Source organism: Engraulis encrasicolus, chromosome 24, assembly GCF_034702125.1.
Source record: "Engraulis encrasicolus isolate BLACKSEA-1 chromosome 24, IST_EnEncr_1.0, whole genome shotgun sequence".
Taxonomy (NCBI): Eukaryota; Metazoa; Chordata; class Actinopteri; order Clupeiformes; family Engraulidae; genus Engraulis; species Engraulis encrasicolus.
In genome coordinates this window covers 26,278,351-26,299,199 of record NC_085880.1, presented here as the reverse complement: position 1 = coordinate 26,299,199, position 20,849 = coordinate 26,278,351, and the positions used below count along the sequence as shown (strand labels likewise).

The window sequence follows — 20,849 nt, the reverse complement described above, 5'->3', positions numbered from 1 at the left end:
GGGAGAGAGAGGTGGGGGGTTGGGTGTGTGTGGAGAGGTGGAGACTGGAGAGTGACAAAGACGGGGAGAAAAGAGAGAGCAAGACAGAGAGAGGGTGGGGCAAGGGGGCGCGAGGGAGGTGTTAGGATTAGGTGGGACTGTCAGCTCTCACAAACAACACAGCAGCAGCATACATCAATCTCTCCCCTGACACGCGCAATTTGTTGGACACACAATGCACATTGCTGTTTGCGTCTGCAGCTCTCTACTTTAGTGGATTCAGTCCACTGTGTGTGTGTGTGCGTGTCTCTGTGTGTGTGTGTCTGTGTGTGTGTGTGTGTGTGTGTGTGTGTCTGTGTGTGTGTGTGTGTGTGTGTGTGTGTGTGTTCTACACTGTATGTCTGTGTGTGAGTGATCAAGTTCTTGCTGGGGTGAGAGAGCAAGTGAGAGAGTGAGAGAGAGAGAGAGAGAGAGAGAGAGAGAGAGAGAGAGAGAGAGAGAGAGAGACAGAGTATGTGAAGAGAGAAGAGCAGCCAGGGGCTATTTGTCAGTCATGAACTCTGGTGGTGGTGGTTCCAGCTTGTCCTCTGCCGGGTGCGTGTGTTGGAATGCGGCGGCAGCAGATGTTGTCTGACAGGCCTGCTCATTATCTCAGACCTCAGGACTGGAGGTTGCTCCCTGCTCCTCTCTTCAGGTCAACGTAGAAAAGGACCACTGTGGTCTGGTTATCATGTCTACGAAGCTTTCCAAGCTTCTACTGAAGCCTTGCCTATTATAGCTTCCATTGTTGTCAGGGGGCAGGCTTAACCTGCGTCTATGAAATGCCTCTGTATGCCACTGCAGGTTGCGCCCTGCTCCTCTCCTCTCCTGATGTCAACATAGACGACTTCTGCAGTAGCCTGGCTATCATGACTATGAGCTCTTCTGAGCTTCTAGTCTGGCCCAGCAGTCATAGCTTCAGAGTTTTCAGCAGGCAGACTTAACACTTGTGTATGAAATGCCTCTGTATGCAACAGTATGCTGAAACTTACAATCCAGTCTTGCCTCTGACTTTCTGCTGACAGGTGGGCCAATGACGGAACTAGTCGGTCTCCACTTTTGTTCCATCTAGCCATTGGAAGTGCCTTCATTTAGCTACCATTTGGAGGGGGATATGAACTTAATTAGATGGCTGGTTTGGTGACCAAAGAACGTAGATTGGATAAGAACTATCACTCGATGGGAAATGTATTAGTCACGGGTATAGTACAGGGGCGTAGCTAAAGAACACGGTGCGCATGGTCAGTGGGTGCGACGCCATGATGGATAAAAATTGTAACTGGAAATCAGAAACTGCGCAAAATTGGTAGAAAGATGATGTCCGGTTGTCAGTGGCCAAATTAACTGCAGCTGTAGATCAGCATTAATTATGGGGGATAATTAAGGACGGACAGCTGACAAACATTCACGGAGGCCTATGACCTGTTCCACACTCCAACCATGGCGGTGGTGGCATTGCACTTAACCATGTCTCCAGTACTGACTGTAGAAGAAGAAAGAGACTCCCCTCGAGGCCAAGCCGTACTGCGCTCTGATGATGTAAGTACGCCCTCCTATCTCTACTCTTCTTGGGCCTGACTGACTGACTTGGCTTTGGCATTTTGCGGAGTGTCACAGGAATTATGCCATGGGAGGGTCCAGGCCAGTGTTTCTCAAACTTTTTCAGAACAAGGACCACTTTGTTCCCCCAAATATGTTCAGGGACCGCCTGTCTTATTGTAGTGAAAATGCTATGTTTAGCTTTGTAATAATGTTACAGCTTACTCCTAGCTTGTCTAGGTAAAATAGAAATCCCCTTGCGGACCACCTGAGCTCTGTCACGGACCACTAGTGGTCCCCGGACCACACTTTGAGAATCTCTGGTCCAGGCTATTGCTGTAACACTAGAAATCGGTCTTTGTCAGCCCTCCATCACTGCCACAAGCCCTCCATACTTGCTTCTCTTTCAGTAGTTGGTCCCTTGCACATGTTTATTAACAAAGGTGGTATGTTTATTACGGCATTGCATTACATTCCATTTCAATTACATTATTTGTTATAGATATGCGTTTGGTGAAATTATAGGCTACCTAAAGCAAAGTCATCTGAAAGGGACCCCAATCCAATACGTTTAATGTAATTTAGGTAATTTTTCAGATTTTTTCCAGTAACAATAACTTGTAGCCACCTCATTAGGTTCAAAGGAATAACTACTGTAACCACTATGTAATATGTGCTAGTGCTTGTGTTGTCGTTACACCATTATGATTGCTTCTACTGTTACTTTGGCCACCTCTGCAATCTTCCTCCATACAGTTAGGCTGCGAAACTCGACTGAATATATAGGAAGATCGGTTCCTAAACATGGACTATAAGCCACTGATAAAGGCTCTTGTAGCCAAAACATCTGTCTGATGTTTGCATTTATCAGAATTACATAGATCAACTGGAGTGATTATTAAACAATTGTTTCAGTGGAATGGAAAGCAGAAAGCAGATGGATGCTTATTAATTAATTCTTCATCATTTCCTTGGCTGAAGGAAAAAACAGTGATATGGCAGTGGGTGTTGAATGCTTTTAAACATTACTACAGTTTATATGTGGAGAAATTTGAGTTTCTTCAAATTCTCCACATTAATTCCCATTCTCAATGAGGCCGCAAAAATAGTATGTTTGGCCATGTTTATGAAAGTAGTCTTGGACCTTGGCCAAAAAAGAGAGACATGTTATTGGAGGGGGAAAAAAGGTCATGTTTCTGCAGGTCGAGTATAGTAGGCCTCATTCAGTGCTGTCACGGGAGATCACACTTTCAAAGCCTGAGTGAGCGCACCTGACCTTTAACCTACAGCTTAAGGCTGAGGGGTTGTAGTTTGGATTACACAGGTTACGTATGTACACCTCCAGCATTTATTTCAAGTCAGCAAGCCCACAACAAATGAAATTACTCCTGTTCAGGGTTTTGTTTAAAGGGTAAGTGCATTATTTTCAACATTGAGCCCCTTTTCTGAGTTTTCTGAGTCCCCCTCACCATTTATTTCATGTTTGCTGCTGTCTTGGTTATTTGGCTAATTAATTTATAGTTTGTCCCAACCGGCTTTATAATGTCCGTCTATGGGCATGCCGAAATATGTTCCTAAAACCACTCCAAGCATTTGTTTTCAAGACTGTGCAACTCACCAAGTGTTCAGGGGTATTCACTGGTATTCAATAATATTTTTTGCAGCGAAACATGGCTTCTGTTGTGCTTTATGTAGCATTTGGAAAATAACTTTTTTTCTTTAATTCACAAATTGGAAAATAAAAAAATGTCAGAAGCCATATTTAGCCTTCGCCCTTGTTAGGGAATGCCAGTGAACACCCCGAACCACTTGAAATGCATATTTTCAAAAACAAATGTTTAAGTGGTTTTTAAGAACATATTTGCACATGCCCATAGACGGCGATTGTAAAGCCAATTGAGACAAAATCTAAATTAGCCAAATAACAGAGACAACAGCAAACATTAAATAAATGGTGAGGGTAACTCTAAAACATTGCAGACAACTCCGAAAAGGGGCTCAATGTTAAAAATGGTGCACATATTCTCATAACACATCAGTTTAAGGTCAAATCCCTGATTGGCTGACAGACAGACACACACACGGCATGCAGGCATGCGTGCGAGCGTGCACGCACACTCACATACCTGGAAAGCAACTTGAATAGGTTAAAATATGCAACCTTCTTCTTCATTACTTTCACAAAGCGTTTCAGGCTCGTTGGATAAGTGACAGTGTCCCTGTCAGGAACGAAACCATGCATTGGAAGGAAAAACATTCTTGCTGGGATGAAAGAAGAGATGCCAGACTCAGTGGATTATCAAAACATAGCCACCGACTCAAAGGCACCTTTGAAAGGCAAAGGCAGTACAGTAATCAAACACTGGAGTGCCCTTTTAATACAGTGAGATTTCCTGTAGATGTAATTGCCATTGGCAGGGGGAGTAATCATGCTGTCAAATCAGGACACAAATATTTTTCTGCGTTGGACCGACTGAAAGCCCTCATACTGTATCTGTGAAAACCTGTTTTTCCATTCACTTAAGACACCCAGGCCCGTTAGACGCGTAGACACATGGAGAGGCAGACAGGGTCAGCATGAGACAGACTAGAAGAAGCACATCGTCTACTCTTTGGGGTTTTCAAGAGTGGCATGATATCCATTTTTTTGCCTAGATAATGCAAGTACATTCACGTCTCTGTCAGTTTCAAGTGCCTCAATTTCCCCCCTGTTGGAGAGTGCGAGTGCATCGTGATAGAGATACGACGACTTCAGCTAAAGCCTCACCACACAACTCAAAACACTCCATGTGCCGTTCCCCTTCGCAGCAATGAACTGCACTTGAACCTGTCTGCCTTGGAGGAGAACATCCAGCTTTGCTTTGCCAAAAAAGCCAAGAGCGTGGACTGGAGGCATTTGGTGACCTCAAAATGGAGGGAGGGAGGGAGGGAGGGATGAAGGCAGAAACTTGGCAGTTGAACTAGTCTTTCTTTATGGCACTTCCTTGCTCCATGGTCTGAACCTGAACGTGGCGAGTCCTTCTCTAAGACCACTTTGGTGACCTTTGACCCCTAAGTAATAGTGTCAGACGGCTCAGCGTCTCCATCCAGGTCGCTTGTAAATTCTTCCCCCTCCCTGTCTGGGGTGTTGAACCGCTGTGAAATATTTCCTTCAGAGGCGTAAAGGGGGGTCTCCCTTCCGCTCTTCCTCAACCTTTCAGTGCTTTTCCGATTCCATAACAGTACTGTACTTTTTTGGTAGATTTATGAAGATTGCTACCTTTTTTATGCTGAATGAAATGCTAACATTGCATGACTTTCAACGTTAAGCACGTGCACACAACAGGCATCTAGCACAGTTTTAGAATACCGGAGTTTGGGATGTACTACAGCAGAGGTGACGATGCACAGGGCAACTTCTTAAGCAATATGTCTGAACAAGATTTTGTTCGGATTGTTTATCTCCACAACACTTTTATCAAGAGAACTAGGAATCAGCAGAAGACTTTTCTAACTATTCCGTCAGAAAATGTGGAGGCAATCATCTTGATGTTGCCCACCGGTAACATTGTTTAAAAGTATATATAAAAGATATCATAACCTTAGTCACATTTTTCCCCATTTCCATGTAATTTCCATAGTGGGTGAATAATGGAGTTTGCCAGGCCTTGCAGTCAAGAACACATGGTACAAAATGAGTGACTCCTACTGAGAGAGAGAGAGAGACAGAGAGAGACAGCGAGAGACAGCGAGAGAGAGAGAGAGAGAGAGAGAGAGAGAGAGAGAGAGAGAGAGAGAGAGAGAGAGAGAGACAGAGAGAGAGAGAGAGAGACAGCGAGAGAGAGAGAGAGAGAGAGAGAGAGAGAGAGAGAGAAAAAAACAACCTGAATAAACCTTGGCTGACCTCGCCTGATGGAAGTGGGGCTGGGATGTGAGTCAAGATCGTACACCTGTTGCACGGGGTGTTAGCAATGACAGGAAGGAGTAGAATAAAGAGAAAGAAAAAAAAAGCTGGAACCAGTCCAATTTCTCACTCACTTTCTCCTCTCCATCCCTTCGCGTGTAGAAGCACTCTGGCTGTTTTTTTTCCATTACTTCATTGACACCATGTCAGCTCCCTCTGCCTTAGAGCAGAAGGCCACTAAGGAGGAAATGCATCGCCTTCTCCCCCGTCTATTCTTCCTCTCACCAATGTACTACTGTATAAATACAAAAACAAACAAATAGCATAAAAGTTCCCAAAATGGGGGTAGGGACCCCTAGGGGGGGGCATGGAGATACTGCAGGGGGGCTTGCAGACAAAGGGACTAGGCATACAAAAATGGGAAATGGGAAAACCACATGTCAACCTAATTCCACAAATTGGCTAGTTACAGTAATCACTGCTATGGTGTGATGCTATGTATTTACTTTTCCTGTGAAAAACACTAATGGACCAAAATGTGTGGCATTTGGAATATTGGGGTGGTTGGGTGAGTTGTGAAAATATATTGGCCAGTCAAAAAAGGGGTCCCGATAGATGTTTTGGAATAACTGATTTCAGGTGTAAAATCAAAATAATTAAAATCATTGGTGCAAACAGAAAGCCAGATGAAGGCAGGCAGCAGGCAGTGGTGCTTCTAGGAATCCTGGGGACTCATGAAATATGACAGATTTAGAGAAGTAATACTATTGAAATGTACTACTACAAATATATTGTACAGTACACTCACTTCAATGATGAGGAGTGTTCTTTATGTTCTGGCTCAGCATTGGTGACCCCTAAGAGATTGCACATGACCTCCATGTTTCCTGATGTCACCATTGGCGATTTACGACTAGCCGAGAGTGAATTATCGGTCTGGCTGGCTGCCACAAATCATTTGGCGCATGCACAGACATATGCACATCGGGGTATGGTGTGAATATCTATCACCGGGGTGATGGAGCCTGCCGCAGGCAGGGATCTTCAATATTCAATCATAAATGGCAAATTCTCAAATTTGTAAATTCTTAATTTATAAAAATAGGCATCTTGAATACTCATTGACATGCACTGGGAAAGAAACAAAACCTTTCAAATGCAATGGGGAAATACTAGGTCTGTAAATGTTTCTATTTATATGTACAGGTCATTAGAATCTCACATAAGGCCCATGTCAAAGGTTATCATGCACTACTCATTAGGGATAGCGGCCAACAAAGTGTCCCGATATCACCTGGTTGCCATATATATTTTTTATTTGTTTTATAATGATTTTCTTTAGGCAGCAATCCACAAAACATCAATTTTTAAACGCTTTATGATGAAGTAGATCCCAATGACGTCCAATATTAGAGGTGAGTGGTAGATCCACAAAGCTGCCCTTCATTCTGTTGCTATGGGTACCACTTTCTACTTTTCAAGCGACAATGTTGCAGGCAGTTCACTTTACTAACTTGATTTAATTTGAGAGTAGTATTGCTTAACTTTAATTCAGAGTTTTTATTTCTAGTTCTCCTGCCTCACCCACATGCACTTGACTTGACCCGATGGTGAACTTGGTTGTTGGCACCAGATGAAGTCCATGTGTCAGTTGCCTTCTCCTCTGGCTCAGCCATGCCCTCAGCCACGTCTCCTAAGGCCATACAGTCATCTTGGAGGATTATAGCTCTAATCAAACAGTAGGAGTGTTACTAAAGAGTGTAGCCCCACACAAAAACATCCCGAGGTGTTTCTGTGTTGAACAGCATTCACTGGCACATTCACCGCACTGACAAAGTTTAATTAGTAACAGTTCTCTGTTTTTGGAGAACCTTAAAGAGAAACCAACATCTTTAGGGAGTGTTACTAACAGTGTAGCACCGCTCTGCGATACATATAAAATATCCTGAGGTGTTTCTGTTTTACACTGACAGTATTCACTGCTATCAGGGGTGCCGACAAAAATGTTGGGACCCATGAAAAATTAGAATTTTGGGACCCCTTAAGGGGCCCTATCAGTGCTTGGGGCCCTTAGAATCTGTAACACCTTTCCCTCACTAGCTGCACCCATGACTGCCATCATGCTCACCACATTGGCAAAGTTTTAACTGCCAGTAGTAACATTGCTTTTTCTTTGGACAACAACTTACCGTACCTAAAGCAGCAACAAGCAACTTCTGAAAACAAGCATGATTAATGTCCATACTTCATGAAACAAATAAACTGGATTTTCACACAATTTGAAACGATCGTATAATATTTAGGAAAATCCTTTGTTGAGGGTTGGCAAATCATGCAAAAATATGTTTCCATTTTCTCTCAGGCCATCTGAATACAGATGAACTCTACCTCAATCAACTTTCACCCAGAGCCATTTAATTTGGAAATAGCTCTGAGCTGAGAGTGGCTACAAACAAAAGGTTGTTTAAATTGTCTTTCGATCATCAAATTACAAAGACTCCATAGAACAAGGATAAGCTGTAGATTAATCATTGGACACCAGATATACGTTTCTTGAGTAATGTTACCAGGCACACACAGCGAGATAAGTTACCAGTGTTCTGAAAGGATGATCAGGAGAAATTGCAATGCAGATGATTGAGGTTGCCCTGAAAAGTATGTGTTGCCCTAGGGGGGAAGTGCTCAAAAAGAAGCTGTTAGTAACGCTGCCTGGCAACAATGCTCAAGACAGTTGCCCTGGGTGTCATGATTATCAGGTGATGGAACACAAGGCAATGTTGCCAGGTAATATTAGTTCACCATTTCTTCCCCAGTCAAACATGGTGCCATGGACAAATGTGCTTTGCACAAGTAGAAAAGATCATACTGTACTGTCTGTCTGTTTAATTTTTTAAAGAATAGAGTAAGTCATTGTTTTGTGCAATGCAACATCAATTGTTGAGCAGAACAGAACTATTTACAGTCACTTTAAGTGACCTTTGTAAAATTCAGGCTTTGAACAAAATCTGTAGTCTCTGAGGGTTTTGAAATCAAAAAGCGTTATTCATTACCCAATAAGCCAACTTTATCTAAAAAAAAAAAAAACCCAAATTAAACGCCCCCTGTAAGTTAAATGATCTCAAATCCAAGCAGGGTTTAGTGCAGCAGACAAGACAAGAAAACCACGTCACGTTCTGCTGTTTATCTGTTTTGCGGACGAAGGGGGATTTCTGTGCTGTCAGCTATTGCTGGGAGACAAGAGGCTTATAATCAAAACAGTGATTACAGTTTAACCCCCGCCTCCTCCCTCCCCTGCACCCCACCTCGATTCTCCGGCAGCCTACCTGCTCTGCCAGGTGCCCGAGCCAACTCTGCCATAGGCTGTCATTAAATCCCAACGGGAGGTGGAAAAAAAACAAAAAACATTTAGTGTGGTTCCATCTTCAGCACAGGGATCCCTTTGATGTCTCAGCTCCTGGAACCATGCGGTTTACCTGGGCCGCGCTCACCTGCGTCAATGCTGACATCACTTGCCACCGGCAAAGGGGGGGGTAGAGGGTCAAAGGTGGGCCAGGTTCAAGCCGCAGCTTCTCTCTATGACTGTGCCACCTAGTGGCTGAGAAGCCCAACTGCATTTTACAAATAATACCACTACTAAAAACAAATACGTTGACATCCCTTTTATTATCATTACCATTACTAGACTTTGACCATATCACAACAACATTGACCCTATTGTGCAAGAACAGTCCTCTGAAAATGGAGGATTTACAGCCTTGCACGTTAACTTTGCACATTTGTCCGTGTAATACTACTGTCTTTGACTATGAAGTTTCCAGATGACTCAAAAATTGGATACCAAAACTTCCAAAATAACATTATCCATTGTCAAAGATCCCCAAGTCACTGAAATATAGTCCTACACCAGTGACCAGCTGACTAGTCATCTGCTGTAAACAAAACCTACAGCAACTAGTGTACAAGATTTGAGACAGAGGCAGACAATTATATATTTAGTCTCATCTAGCGCTCAAGTGAAGTCCCAAAAACCTTTCACACACAACTCTATCATACAATTGAATACTGAACGTCTCTGCCCATGAAATAGGCACAATGAGAGGTGTTAGAAAAACAATAAATTCAAGAGTACAAAAAATAATGGCATTGGGTAGAATGACAGTAATTAAGACAAAAAAAAGAAAACATTCAGGAATTCCCCTGGAACAGTTTGGTCCTGTACACTAAGTACTTCAGTAATTTAGTGAATGGGCTGGTTGAGTGTGTGCCCTGTGATGGCACGCATCCTTTAGGAATGACACTGAGCACAAAATTAAGTTAAAAAAAAAATGCAATGAAACAAAATCCGTTTTTTTTTGACTCCCCAGTTGTAACAAGGCTGTCACTCACCCACAGCATCCTTGATTGGTCTTGGTCCCTCACACAACTCACTCATGCGGCTGGTGAGAGCTACTCGGGAATTTCCCTTACGAGTCTTTGCTGGAATCTGACGCGCCTCTGGTGTTGAACCAGAAGTGCTTCTGAGTGAAGCTGCTGCTCCTGTGTGCTGGTCCCCATGGCATGAACGCTTCAGGCAATGCTGGTGAAATGCTGGGTAAGATGTGGATGGTGATGGGGAGCACCAGGGCAGTCGTTGCACTCGGGCCACCCCCCTGTAATAGGTCCCTCTTGTCTGACCTGAGCTTCACCTCACACCTTCCTCATCCTGATTGGCTGGACTCTCCAGGCTGTTTAGCCATTAAGCTTGTGCTTTGGTCCTTTCTCCTTCTTCTCCTCCTCCTCCTCCTCCTCATCTTCCAGTAAACGCACCTGTTCAAAAACACAAAGATGGAAACTCATGGTACTTCATCCAAATGTACGAGGCTTCAGTCAGGAAAAACAAATTTTAGCTGTTCCTTTTAACTTACAATACACAGTTATACTAGACATGGGACATTACCATATCTAAGGAATCACTTTATTACAAAGAGAACTTACAAATTTGCTACTGGGCTAAAAAAAACAACAACAAAAAACAGTCACACCCAGTAGGCAGAAAAGGAGGGGAAAAAAGGCTGCTACAGGCACAGGCAGACACGTTGTGGCTCCTGATGAGCGTGTGTATGCAGGGCCGGATTAACACACAGGCTAGATATGGCTTCAGCCTAGGGGCCCCCACCTACCAGGGGGCCCCTGATTGGCCAAAATGGCAGAATTGTGACAAGATGCAATATTGAAAATGTCATCTGTTGTGTTGGGTACAGTTGGTAGACATGCTATCCTTAATTCTGACTTTCCGAGCTCATAATTATGTCACTGTCTATGTCAATTTGTTGTGAAATTTGCCTTCCAGTGGCCCTCCAGCAACCTGTAGCCTAGAGGGCCGGGGCCATCTTTATCCGACCCTGTGTGTATGTGGGCGGGCAGAGAGACGGCACACCTTGGTCTCCACCATGCGTTGGTAGGCAGGGCTGCCCGCCCGGCATAGATAAACATGTGACTTTATCCAAATGCACAAGGCTTCAGTCAACGCAACACAATTTTTAACCACTAATTCTACTTGCAATGCAGAATTTCACTCAACATCTGGCGTCTTGTCTGTGCAATTTTAGCATTCTACTGTATGTTGTGTTGTGATGGGATCTACGTATATAAAGAAAATATTGCACACTCTCCACACAAGTATTTTTGGGGGCTTTTCAAGCCTTTATTATGATTGATAATGCTTTATGAGACAGGATAGTGGAGGAAGCGAGTTGGGAGAGTGAGACAGGGAAGGGATGGCAAAGGACCCGAGCCGGAATCAAACCCGGGTCAGCCGTGTAGCAGACGAGTGCCCTACTGTAAGCGCCATGCTCTATTTCAAGTGACGTTTCGGCCGCCTGGCCTTCTTCAAACTACATGAAAGGTCACTTGAAATAAAATATGCAGCACAGTGTGTGACGTCTTCTTCGTTTTCTTTGTTAGAAGAATGCACAGGTGGCCAGCCCAGCACCTAAACAAAAACTACATCGGTGTGCGATACTTTCCTCTCCTATGTTGTGATGCAATGTCGTGTCTTGTTTGCAACTTGTGTTCATGTACAGTACGTCTCAGGTATGTTTCTCAATGTCTGAATGCAGATTGCAACTCTTACTGTATCTGCCCAAGACGAGTTTCCCTCCAGGTTTATCCTATCTTACATGGGAAATGAGAAGATATAAGGAGTCCTTGTGGGGGTGGAGGCAGAGACAGCACACATCTTAGTTTCCACGATGCGTTGGTAAGCAAGGCTGGCCAACAAAGAGGGCTACGCCACTTCATCCAAATGCATCACAGAGTGTGTGTGTGAGTGGGCAGAGGGAGAGACAGCACAAACCTTGCTCTCCACGATGCGTTGGTAGGCGGGGCTGCCCAGCTCGTCCAGCGTCTCGGCAACGGGTTTGTTTAGCGTCTCCGGGAGGAGGAGTCCCAGGCAGCCGGCGGAGATGCCGCTCAGGCAGAACACCGTGAAGGGCATGGACTCATGCACCACCCTCTGCAGGACACACAGCACCGCATTGCACATTTACAAGACAAATGATTTTCAAGCCTTTGAGGAGTTAAAGTCACATTTAATTAGAAGAACTACAGCAACATTTTGAGTTCTCACACACCCTGTGGTAACATTAACATTATGTTCCAGTTTGTGAGCTGTACAACGTTTAAGGGAAAGTCTAGAACTACTACTGGGATATGTACTCGTCAAAGGGTTATGTGAGGGAACAATGAGTGGTACGTCACAGTGACACACACACACACACACACACACACACACACACACACACACACACACACACACACACACACACACACACACACACACACACACACACACACACACACGTCATATTTGTGTACAGAGACGCACTGTCTCTGTAACACACAGCTTAGTGTAGGCTATGCATATGTATGTGTACATGCCTGATGGTAACTAATAAGTTACATCTCTGATTTATACATAGATTATTAAGAGGGCTTGCGCCGCAAGGCTGATGATCTCACAATGCTCTCCTCCACTTTAGCAGCCAGAAGCTACACATAACAGGTGTGGCAGCAAGGACCCTGACCAACTGCCAGTTTTCCCCCTCCAAATTTTGAATTTGAATTTTAGAACTCTAATGTTGGAATCATCCCCTGGACTTGATTGCATTATCAACTGCCATAATACCAGTAGAACCATTTGGCACACCTGTCCAATGAGCTATGATTGCTGTTGTTTTTTCTCTCAATAATAACACTCACGATAAAAGGCTAGCCCACTTTTTGCATTTTCTACAGTAATATAGCCTTGTGTTAATTCTGTTTAAATTCAATTACATTTTCATGAACAAAATAAATCCAGGTAACACACAGCCAAGACCTTCATCTATGATAATATACCTAATATTTAATGGATTTGAACAACTTTTCATTCAAAAGAAAAAGCAGTTTTTGCCACAGTCTCAAGAATCAGTGATTTACAATACACACCTTGAAGTGTGAAGTCAATCTCAATTACATGCAATTCCATCAAGTGTGTGGGAGCAGCATTAGTGCTGTCTATGGCCCATGTATGTCACTAATTTCTCATTCACCTTCACTTTACATTTGAAACAGTGACTTATTGTGACCTATTGTTTTGTTATTGCCTGTGTGTGGAGGGCTTCCTACATGCCCTGCAGACTCTGGGCCACTGAGTTTCATGCACACAACACAAATACCAACAGAAGATAAGAGACACGTACACAGATATACGTAGACAGACACCCACATAAACACTCACCATAGAGGGGACAAAGGGGGCCAGAATACCACCCACTCTACAGGACATAGAGCACACACCAAGCCCTGCGTTTCTGAGAGAGAGAGAGAGAGAGAGAGAGAGAGAGAGAGAGAGAGAGAGAGAGAGAATGTTAGCATGAACACGTCTCAGAGATAAGACAAGCCAAGCTGCTGATCTGAGCAGGCTGAGTGAACATTAGTAACCAACAGCAGGGTAAAACGCTGGCCTCACTGAATTCATATCCAAAATGGACATCTTTCCCAAGGGTCCTCCTCACTAGTATTATTTGAGGTTTTGTGTATAAAGAAGAAGTAGTGAATCCATGCTGAGGACAACAGTGGCTGAGGAGATTACACAAATTATCCCATTTTACGTAATGAGTTTTTTTTTTAAACTTTCCTTTTACTAGTCCTCCTACTTTACACACCTGTTTTTTTACGCATGATTATTTCAGTTTGTTAGCTGAGCTCCCAAAAGCGACTCGGGGTGCAATTGTCCATTTGTGCTGAGCAGAGCTCAAAGACAGTTCAAAGAAACATTTTAAATGCACAGCAGAAACATTTCCCTTTAAGCTTTTCATCAGGTCTTTGTATGTGAGGCTTTCCTCTTGTTCAATACAATTCACGCGACTACTCACATAACATTCAGCTGTCCCAATCACATGGATTTAATGCTACAAATGTGATAATCACGCAGATTTAATGCAACATATGTGAAATGTCACATAACATTCAGCTTTGGTCATAATTCACAACCACCATGGAACATAAAAACAGTTGCATCATGACCTCTTGCATCATTATACAACATATTAGATATTGAATTTAAAAAAATCAGCAGTTCAAGTACCTGATTACAGTAGGGTACAGTTCTGATGTGTAGACATACACAATGTTGAAAGCTGCACTGACCATCAGCTTGCCCACTAGAGCCAGCGAGGTGGCATTGAACCAGGACTCTGTGGAGAACACGAATTCGGCAAGGTCAATCATGGAAGAGGTTCACAAATTAAGACAAATTTTAAAGTGGTTTTTTATCTCCTATACTTTTGACTGCCTCCTTTCAAAAATGTGTTTTTCCCATACAGACCACAGTTCTACCTCCCTTGTCTGAATGAATAATGTTTCACTGTGGCTCGGAATACAAAAATACAACACTCTCATCAGGGTATTCTTTTATCGTCTTTGTTTGGAAAAATAACAGTCTGGGTTTACCTGATTTTGCTGGAATAATCATGGTAAGTAAACACGATACACCTGCACAGGCCAGAAAACTGGCCATCGTTTTTCTTCTTCCAGCCCTAGACACAAGCCAAATACAGAAATGGAAACACTGTATTCAGTGAAAAACGCAAAAAAATCCTTTAAAAATTCACAATACGTCTAACCCTTTAAATCAACGACACAAAACATCATCATTTTTACACATTTTATATGAATCAGGGGTGAGGAACCGTTTTCATTTGAGGGCCAAATTTTATAAAGACATTCAAGGGCTGTACTATGAACACAAACCAAGAGTTCCCCTTGCACTTCAGGCCAATATTGAAGGTAGCCATCTTTACAACAGACCCCACCTTCATGAGATCTCCTGAAAATATAATTTAATTGTATTGCGAATGTAATTTGTAAGATTTCTTTACAATCATGTCACATTTCATGTGAAACTGCATAACATTAAAATTATATCTGTGGCCAGATAAGACGGCCTCAGGGGCCGCAAACAGCCCACGAGACATTAGTTCCCCATCCCTGATATAAATAATGCAAAATCAGTTAAATATTTTGCACTGAATTATACCTTTTACAAAATTATCACATTCATGGATACGTTAGGTAGCCCTTGATAACAGGCGATGATGACTTTCACACGACTCCAAATGAACATAATTATTTTTTGTAAGGTGTAAGAGAGAAGCATACCATTTTTTGTTTATGAAATAAATACACAAAGGGTAGGCTGGAAGCTCCACCAGTCCATACATGGCCACGCTGAGGTAACGGTTTCCAGTGTCTTCACTGGCGTTCATGGTCAGCCCGTAATACACCAAGCTGCATGTGTACCTGATGAACACAACCAAAGCATAGAGGAATGACTTTCTTGGATAGACCTCCATCTTACATGTGACACTGGGAGTGCGTTGCAATATGCGACCTTGCCTCCTCCACTTGCTTCTCTCCTCGTACCAGGAAGTAATATGTCATGATGACATCACTGACAACAGCATTATATTTCAATATCTTGCAAAAGCTCAATTGTAGAGTCTTTTTCTCATTTGCAATTGGGATGGTGAATGAAAAACAGTCCCTCAAAAGTTGTTGTGGCTAGGCTGACAGCTGGGAAACTTTATCGCTTTCTCCACGGAGGAGGGGCCAGGAGGCGGGACGAGGAGACAAGCGCAAGTGGAGGAGGCAAGGTCGCATATTGCAAGGCACTCTGGGTTCTTTGCAATATGCGGACTCCCGTCCTCGGCCTGTGCCTGTGGCCTCGTGTTTCAAGCGACGCCCCGCCTCCGTGGAGGAAACAATAAAGTCTCCCCACTGTCAGCTTATCCACAACAACTTTTGGGGGACTACTCTTCATTCAATTGAATGAAAAGTCCGCGACACCACGCTCCCGTTGCTCTTTTTAATGTAACGTTTCGGGCAGCACTGTCTGATGAACAATGTCTGATGAAGGGCATGCTGCCCGAAACGTTACATTAAAAAGAGCAACGGGAGCTTGGTGTCGCGGACTTTTCATTCAATTTTTTCATGGTATTTTTGTTGGTCCTGCACCCTATTTTTTGAGACGGATGTGCGTGTTTTCTCTTTAACTACTACTCTCCATTCACCATCCCGATTGCAAATGAGGAAATGTCATTAGAATTGCGCTTTTGCGAGATGTTGAAATACACCTCTGCTGTCAGTGACATCATCACGAGGCCACAAGCAGGCAAGGGAGCAAGGGAGTTAGGATATTAAAAGAACACCTAGAGTGCAAGTTGTGTAAATGTCAAACGTTTGTTGTGTTTATGTTTGTGTCTAAACTATACATTTTCAGTATTGACCCCTTGTACTATTACAACATTTGGAATTTTGGGGAGCTCATCCTTTTGCGATTTTAATGATACAATGATAACCAGGTTACAATAGCAAACACTACGGAAACAAAAGCAGAAATGGTCGAGCTCACTGAAAAGCTGAGAACTCAACAGTCTAATGGTGCAACGAGTGAAGTACACTTAATGTCAGAATTAGTTTGTTCCATCACATAGTGAATATGAGAACATACAGTATATCAGCCATTCAAGCTAAATATTAGCAACATTTGAGGAATGTTTTTATGAAAAAATAATTCTGCTTCAACAACTAAGAAATCAGTCAGTGACATTCACAGTGAAATTATGACCAACCCGTATCTAGCAATTCTCATGACATGAAATCATTTAACCCATTGGCGCCTAAGGCACCAGCAAAAAAGGGTGCTGAATGCCTGAGCCCTTTTTAAGAAAAGCTGCCCTCAGCCTATAAAAACCTAAATATCTCGGAATCTTCTGAAGCACATAAAAATATGCACTAAGTTGCATTTAAACGCTAAGACCATCATCTTTCATTAGAATGTGTTCATTCACCTCAAACAAACAGAGATTTTTAATTAAGTCGTTTCAAATCTCATGAGCCTGCATGTTGCGTAATGTAGCTCCAGGTGCCAGGGCCAATGTTGCTTAACGCAACATCAGGCATCAATGGGTTAAAGAAAAATAAAAAACATGGTGGTCTAAACCGGCTCTGGCTCCAGAGACTATAACCATACCCTGTCAGCTAAGTGTAATGTAATGCAATGAGTAACCGCGACTACCATACTCACCACACATACATGAGCACCAGAGTCCTCCGCCGCAGCACTGGGTGGAGGACCAGTGGAGCCAGGCCTGTGCTGCTGGAGGAGCCGTCAGGGCGGTCCAGCCCCGGGGGGCGGCGGAGCTTGAGGATGGGACGGCCATTCCCGTTCCTCTGGGCCAGCTCCTGCAGCACCTGCTCTGCCTGCTGCGTCTTCCCACGGGAGTAGAGCCAGCGGGGGGACTCCGGAAGAGTCCTGGAGAGAGAGAAGGGAAACGGGATAGGGAGGGAGGCACCTGTTGTAAATCTTCCCCCCTTTTTCCCTTTGATAATGGAGAGACACCACTTTGTCTCGTGTGAATGCACATAGCAAGACGCAAGTGCTAGGGCAAGAGACAAAATAGACAATTTCAGACTGGCCCTTAGACTTAGTCTACATCTAAATACCCTTATTCATTTACAACCTAAAGTGCTTGTACAGGTATAGGGCATGGAGTGTATTCCACCCATAGTGTTTTAGACAGTGAACAAAGCAACATTTTGTATTATTTAGTCATAAAGTTACTGTCATTCGATATGCAACCAGCAACACAACAGAATTACAACAGTGTTTCAAAAACAGAAGCTGAATACAGTTAAAATATATGGGAAAATGGCAAGTGTACCATAATGTAAAGCAACCATTAAAACCAACTATGTGCATGCAAGATATGCTGCAGCAGCAAATCAAAGTATCCAGCTGGCAGTTGAGAGAAATGCACAGAGCACAACACCACAAAAAAAACAGTGTTCAAAAGGTCAAAGTGTGAGGCAGATAAACATATAATTAAGTGCCACAGCGAAACTTTACCCTAATGCAAAGATTATTCATTTCAGCAAAAATAGCACTGTGACCACCATAACCAGCTGGGCTGGGCATACAGGCATACTTGAAGATATCGGAACTATGACATGCATTTTCGATTCTCTTTGCCTACATTATATGACGTTGATACAAATAACTCCAGCACCCTGTGCATTTGTTGCAGATGGTCAAACTTACACGCAGAGAAGAAAGAAGAGAACGCCAGGCGAGTTGGCAGCCATGGCCAGGTTTCTCCACGGCCTGATGAAGTAGCCCAGGGCAGCAAACAGGGCAATGCCCACCGCAAAGGTCATGTTGGTCAAGGTTCCTGAAGACGAGAAGGGCAACACAACAGATACGCATTACGCATGTGTGAAGCTATGGTTGAAATGGCTGCACTGTACTGTTTGCTAAAAACAACTGAGTAAGTGGAGAATTCTTGCACACCTCCTTGGTCAGGTGCGTAGGAGTGGAACCCCAAAGGTTTGTTTGAATTGCTTGAAGAAGGTCAGTAGACCGAAACGTTGCATTAAACCATGCAAATGTGAACAGTGTGCGGGAGCTTTCTTTACTTTAATATTGCTAAAAACAACTGAGAATAAATGTAACCCATCAAAGAAAAAGTTGAAGAGTGCAATCCATCTTTCCTTCCACACTGAATTATGAGATGGACAATTACAATGTGTCAGTGCTGATGAAAAGTGGTGCAGGTATGCAGTGGACGGATATGGCTTTCCTGAAAAGCCAAGTTTGAAACATTGACATACCAGAAGTCTTTCAAGTATTTCAATGATGATAATTCGTACCCGTCATTGCCCAGTAGGACTTGCCCACATACTCCTGAGTAAGCACAAAACACACGAGGGCCATTCCTCCATTCATCAGTCCCACGAGCAGCCGAGACAGGGCAAACACCTCATAGCTCGGGGCCAGAGCGCTCACGTATCCAAACAGCACCTCAAAAAACAGAGCTGTAGGGGAATAAAAGACATGGAAGGAGCTGAGAATGGGGATGTGGCATTGTATGATTTTCATTTTCACACATCCCATGTTGTCTGTGATGTTTTCACCATTGGTGAATATGCAGTTAGTGTACTTCCTGCTATGACCATAAATAAATAAAGAAATAAACAAACAAAAAAGATGTTGTGTAACTGTATTAAAGAATTGTGTAACTGTATTAAATGTATGTGACAATACTACCAATGTGATTCTCAATACGTCTGAATAATTAAATCCATAATACTGTAGTTTATAACAGGTAAGAAGACATGAACACACAGCACACTTTTTCGGTCCACTGTGTGTGATTGAATGACCTCTTTACCTCCCAAAAAGACAGGTCGCCTCCCAATCCTGTCTGAGAGTGGTCCAAAAAACACATTTCCAATCAGCACACCAGCAAAAAACAGCGAACCAGCCAAGTGGACTTTATAGGCTTGATGTTTAATGAGGTACCACTGAAAAAGAGGACATCTGAATGAGGGTGCATATATGTCATCCGTGCATTATCAAAATAGGCAATAAGAAAAGGAAAATTGTTAAGTTTACCAAAAGCAGAACTTGGCAGACAGAAAAAGCTCATCATTTACCTCTGCAACTATGGAGCTGGAATCCTCTGTGAATGATATTTGGCTGCTGCCTTGTACTTCTGTACCTGCACCTGTATTCTCCAGTCTTTCTGTAGTGTGACTGGGTGCTGCTCCAATCAGGACTATTAGCATGGACTGACATGCCATGTAAATCTGTAAAATACGGAAGTAAAAAATCACAATAACTGGCTGTCCAATACAAAGGCTAAATAAAAACAAGACTAAGGCTGCCCTCGTCTTGTCATGTCTGTCCGGAGAAAGCAGACAGAACAGCTGCATGTAACAAAGTTACCGACTGCCAAAACGTTGCAGACTGAAGACACGTCATTACATCAATCCAAAACATCCTAGCCTACACGAAATGAATTGCGTGCACCGCAGACTTGATGGCCGTCTTTCGTGAAAATATTGCCAATGCACGGTCTCACTTCCTGAAGAAGTACTTAGGGGGGAAACACAATAACAACTGGTCTAAAACACACCGCCACAGCCATAAGAAACTCTCTGATATTACCTGTAACAACGTGAGTATTGCCACTGCACGTTTCTGGTATGTGCCGAATTCTCCAACCACTTGGAAAGCTTCCTCCAAATCCATCACAAGAGGGCACGCAGTCCTTACGGTGTTGCCTCACAAGAACGTGAGAGGATGCAAAGAAGGCTTCATCATTGTTGTAACTACTGATGTGGTTGGTGATGAGCAAGACCCGAGATTGTGGAGTTATGTCAAGCCTGTTGTGTGTGGAGAGCAGCTGCCAACCCATCCCAGTTCCGTCAATACACGTCACGCATACGACTCTTGTTTTACTTCCGGGTAAATGTTGCGCTCACAGACAGCGCTCGTTTTAACCTCCCTGTGCGCATCCCAGCATAAATAGTCTACAGGGTGTGATTATATTAGTTTGATCTGACACATATTGTACTATAACAAGTCTTCAGACAGCCAGAGGAAGGAGATAAACCCTTCTTTTAATTGGACTGTTTTATTAAAAATGATAATAATACAACCGCTCTTAATCATGTGTTTTTATATGTTAACCCCTCATTTATTTGATCTTTATTGCAATATTGTGAAATTGGCATTTAATTTCATAGACTTTTATAGCATTGTTTACATGTCTAAGAAATGGACAATGTGTATGAAATATTCAGATCGTCTCCGCCACTTTTGGTGATGCTACAATTAAAAAAAAAAAAAAAATCTGCTTGTTAATGGCAGGGGGAAAGACGGTTAATACCAGCACAACAGGATGTAAAAAAAACCTACACTTAAACTACAGTATGCTTGAATGAAGGCCATGACTGCTAGCAGCAATACCTGATGTAGTGTGCTAATGTTTCCAGGGAGTTTCCCCTGATGCAGCCAAGCATAAGGAATGACTGAGCAAAGAAC

At 43.1% G+C, this 20,849-nt stretch overlaps 1 protein-coding gene across 1 annotated transcript; it reads right to left on the bottom strand.

Moving 5' to 3' along the window:
- Positions 1-9,084: 9,084 nt before the first annotated feature.
- slc22a15 (solute carrier family 22 member 15) lies at positions 9,085-20,211 on the bottom strand. The gene is made up of 12 exons (XM_063191929.1): positions 19,971-20,211; positions 19,457-19,609; positions 19,192-19,324; positions 18,671-18,835; positions 18,063-18,192; positions 17,049-17,276; positions 15,122-15,262; positions 14,414-14,499; positions 14,049-14,157; positions 13,200-13,272; positions 11,775-11,933; positions 9,085-10,246 (listed from the first exon to the last, which is right to left on the bottom strand). The coding sequence occupies exons 1-12, from the start codon at positions 20,052-20,054 to the stop codon at positions 10,169-10,171; spliced, it is 1,539 nt and encodes a 512-aa protein (XP_063047999.1). The 5' UTR covers positions 20,055-20,211; the 3' UTR covers positions 9,085-10,168.
- Between the last annotated feature and the right edge of the window lie 638 nt (positions 20,212-20,849).

Bases quoted from the DNA above. Each gene is read 5' to 3' on its own strand.
- slc22a15 (XM_063191929.1), bottom strand. From the start codon at position 20,054: ATGGATTTGGAGGAAGCTTTCCAAGTGGTTGGAGAATTCGGCACATAC. The intron at 17,277-18,062 runs GTAAGTTTGACC...CTCTCTCTCCAG, and splicing joins CTCTTCTTTCTTCTCTGCGT to GACTCTTCCGGAGTCCCCCC. The intron at 10,247-11,774 runs GTTTGTGCTGTC...GTTTTTGAACAG, and splicing joins AACGCATCGTGGAGAGCAAG to GTGCGTTTACTGGAAGATGA.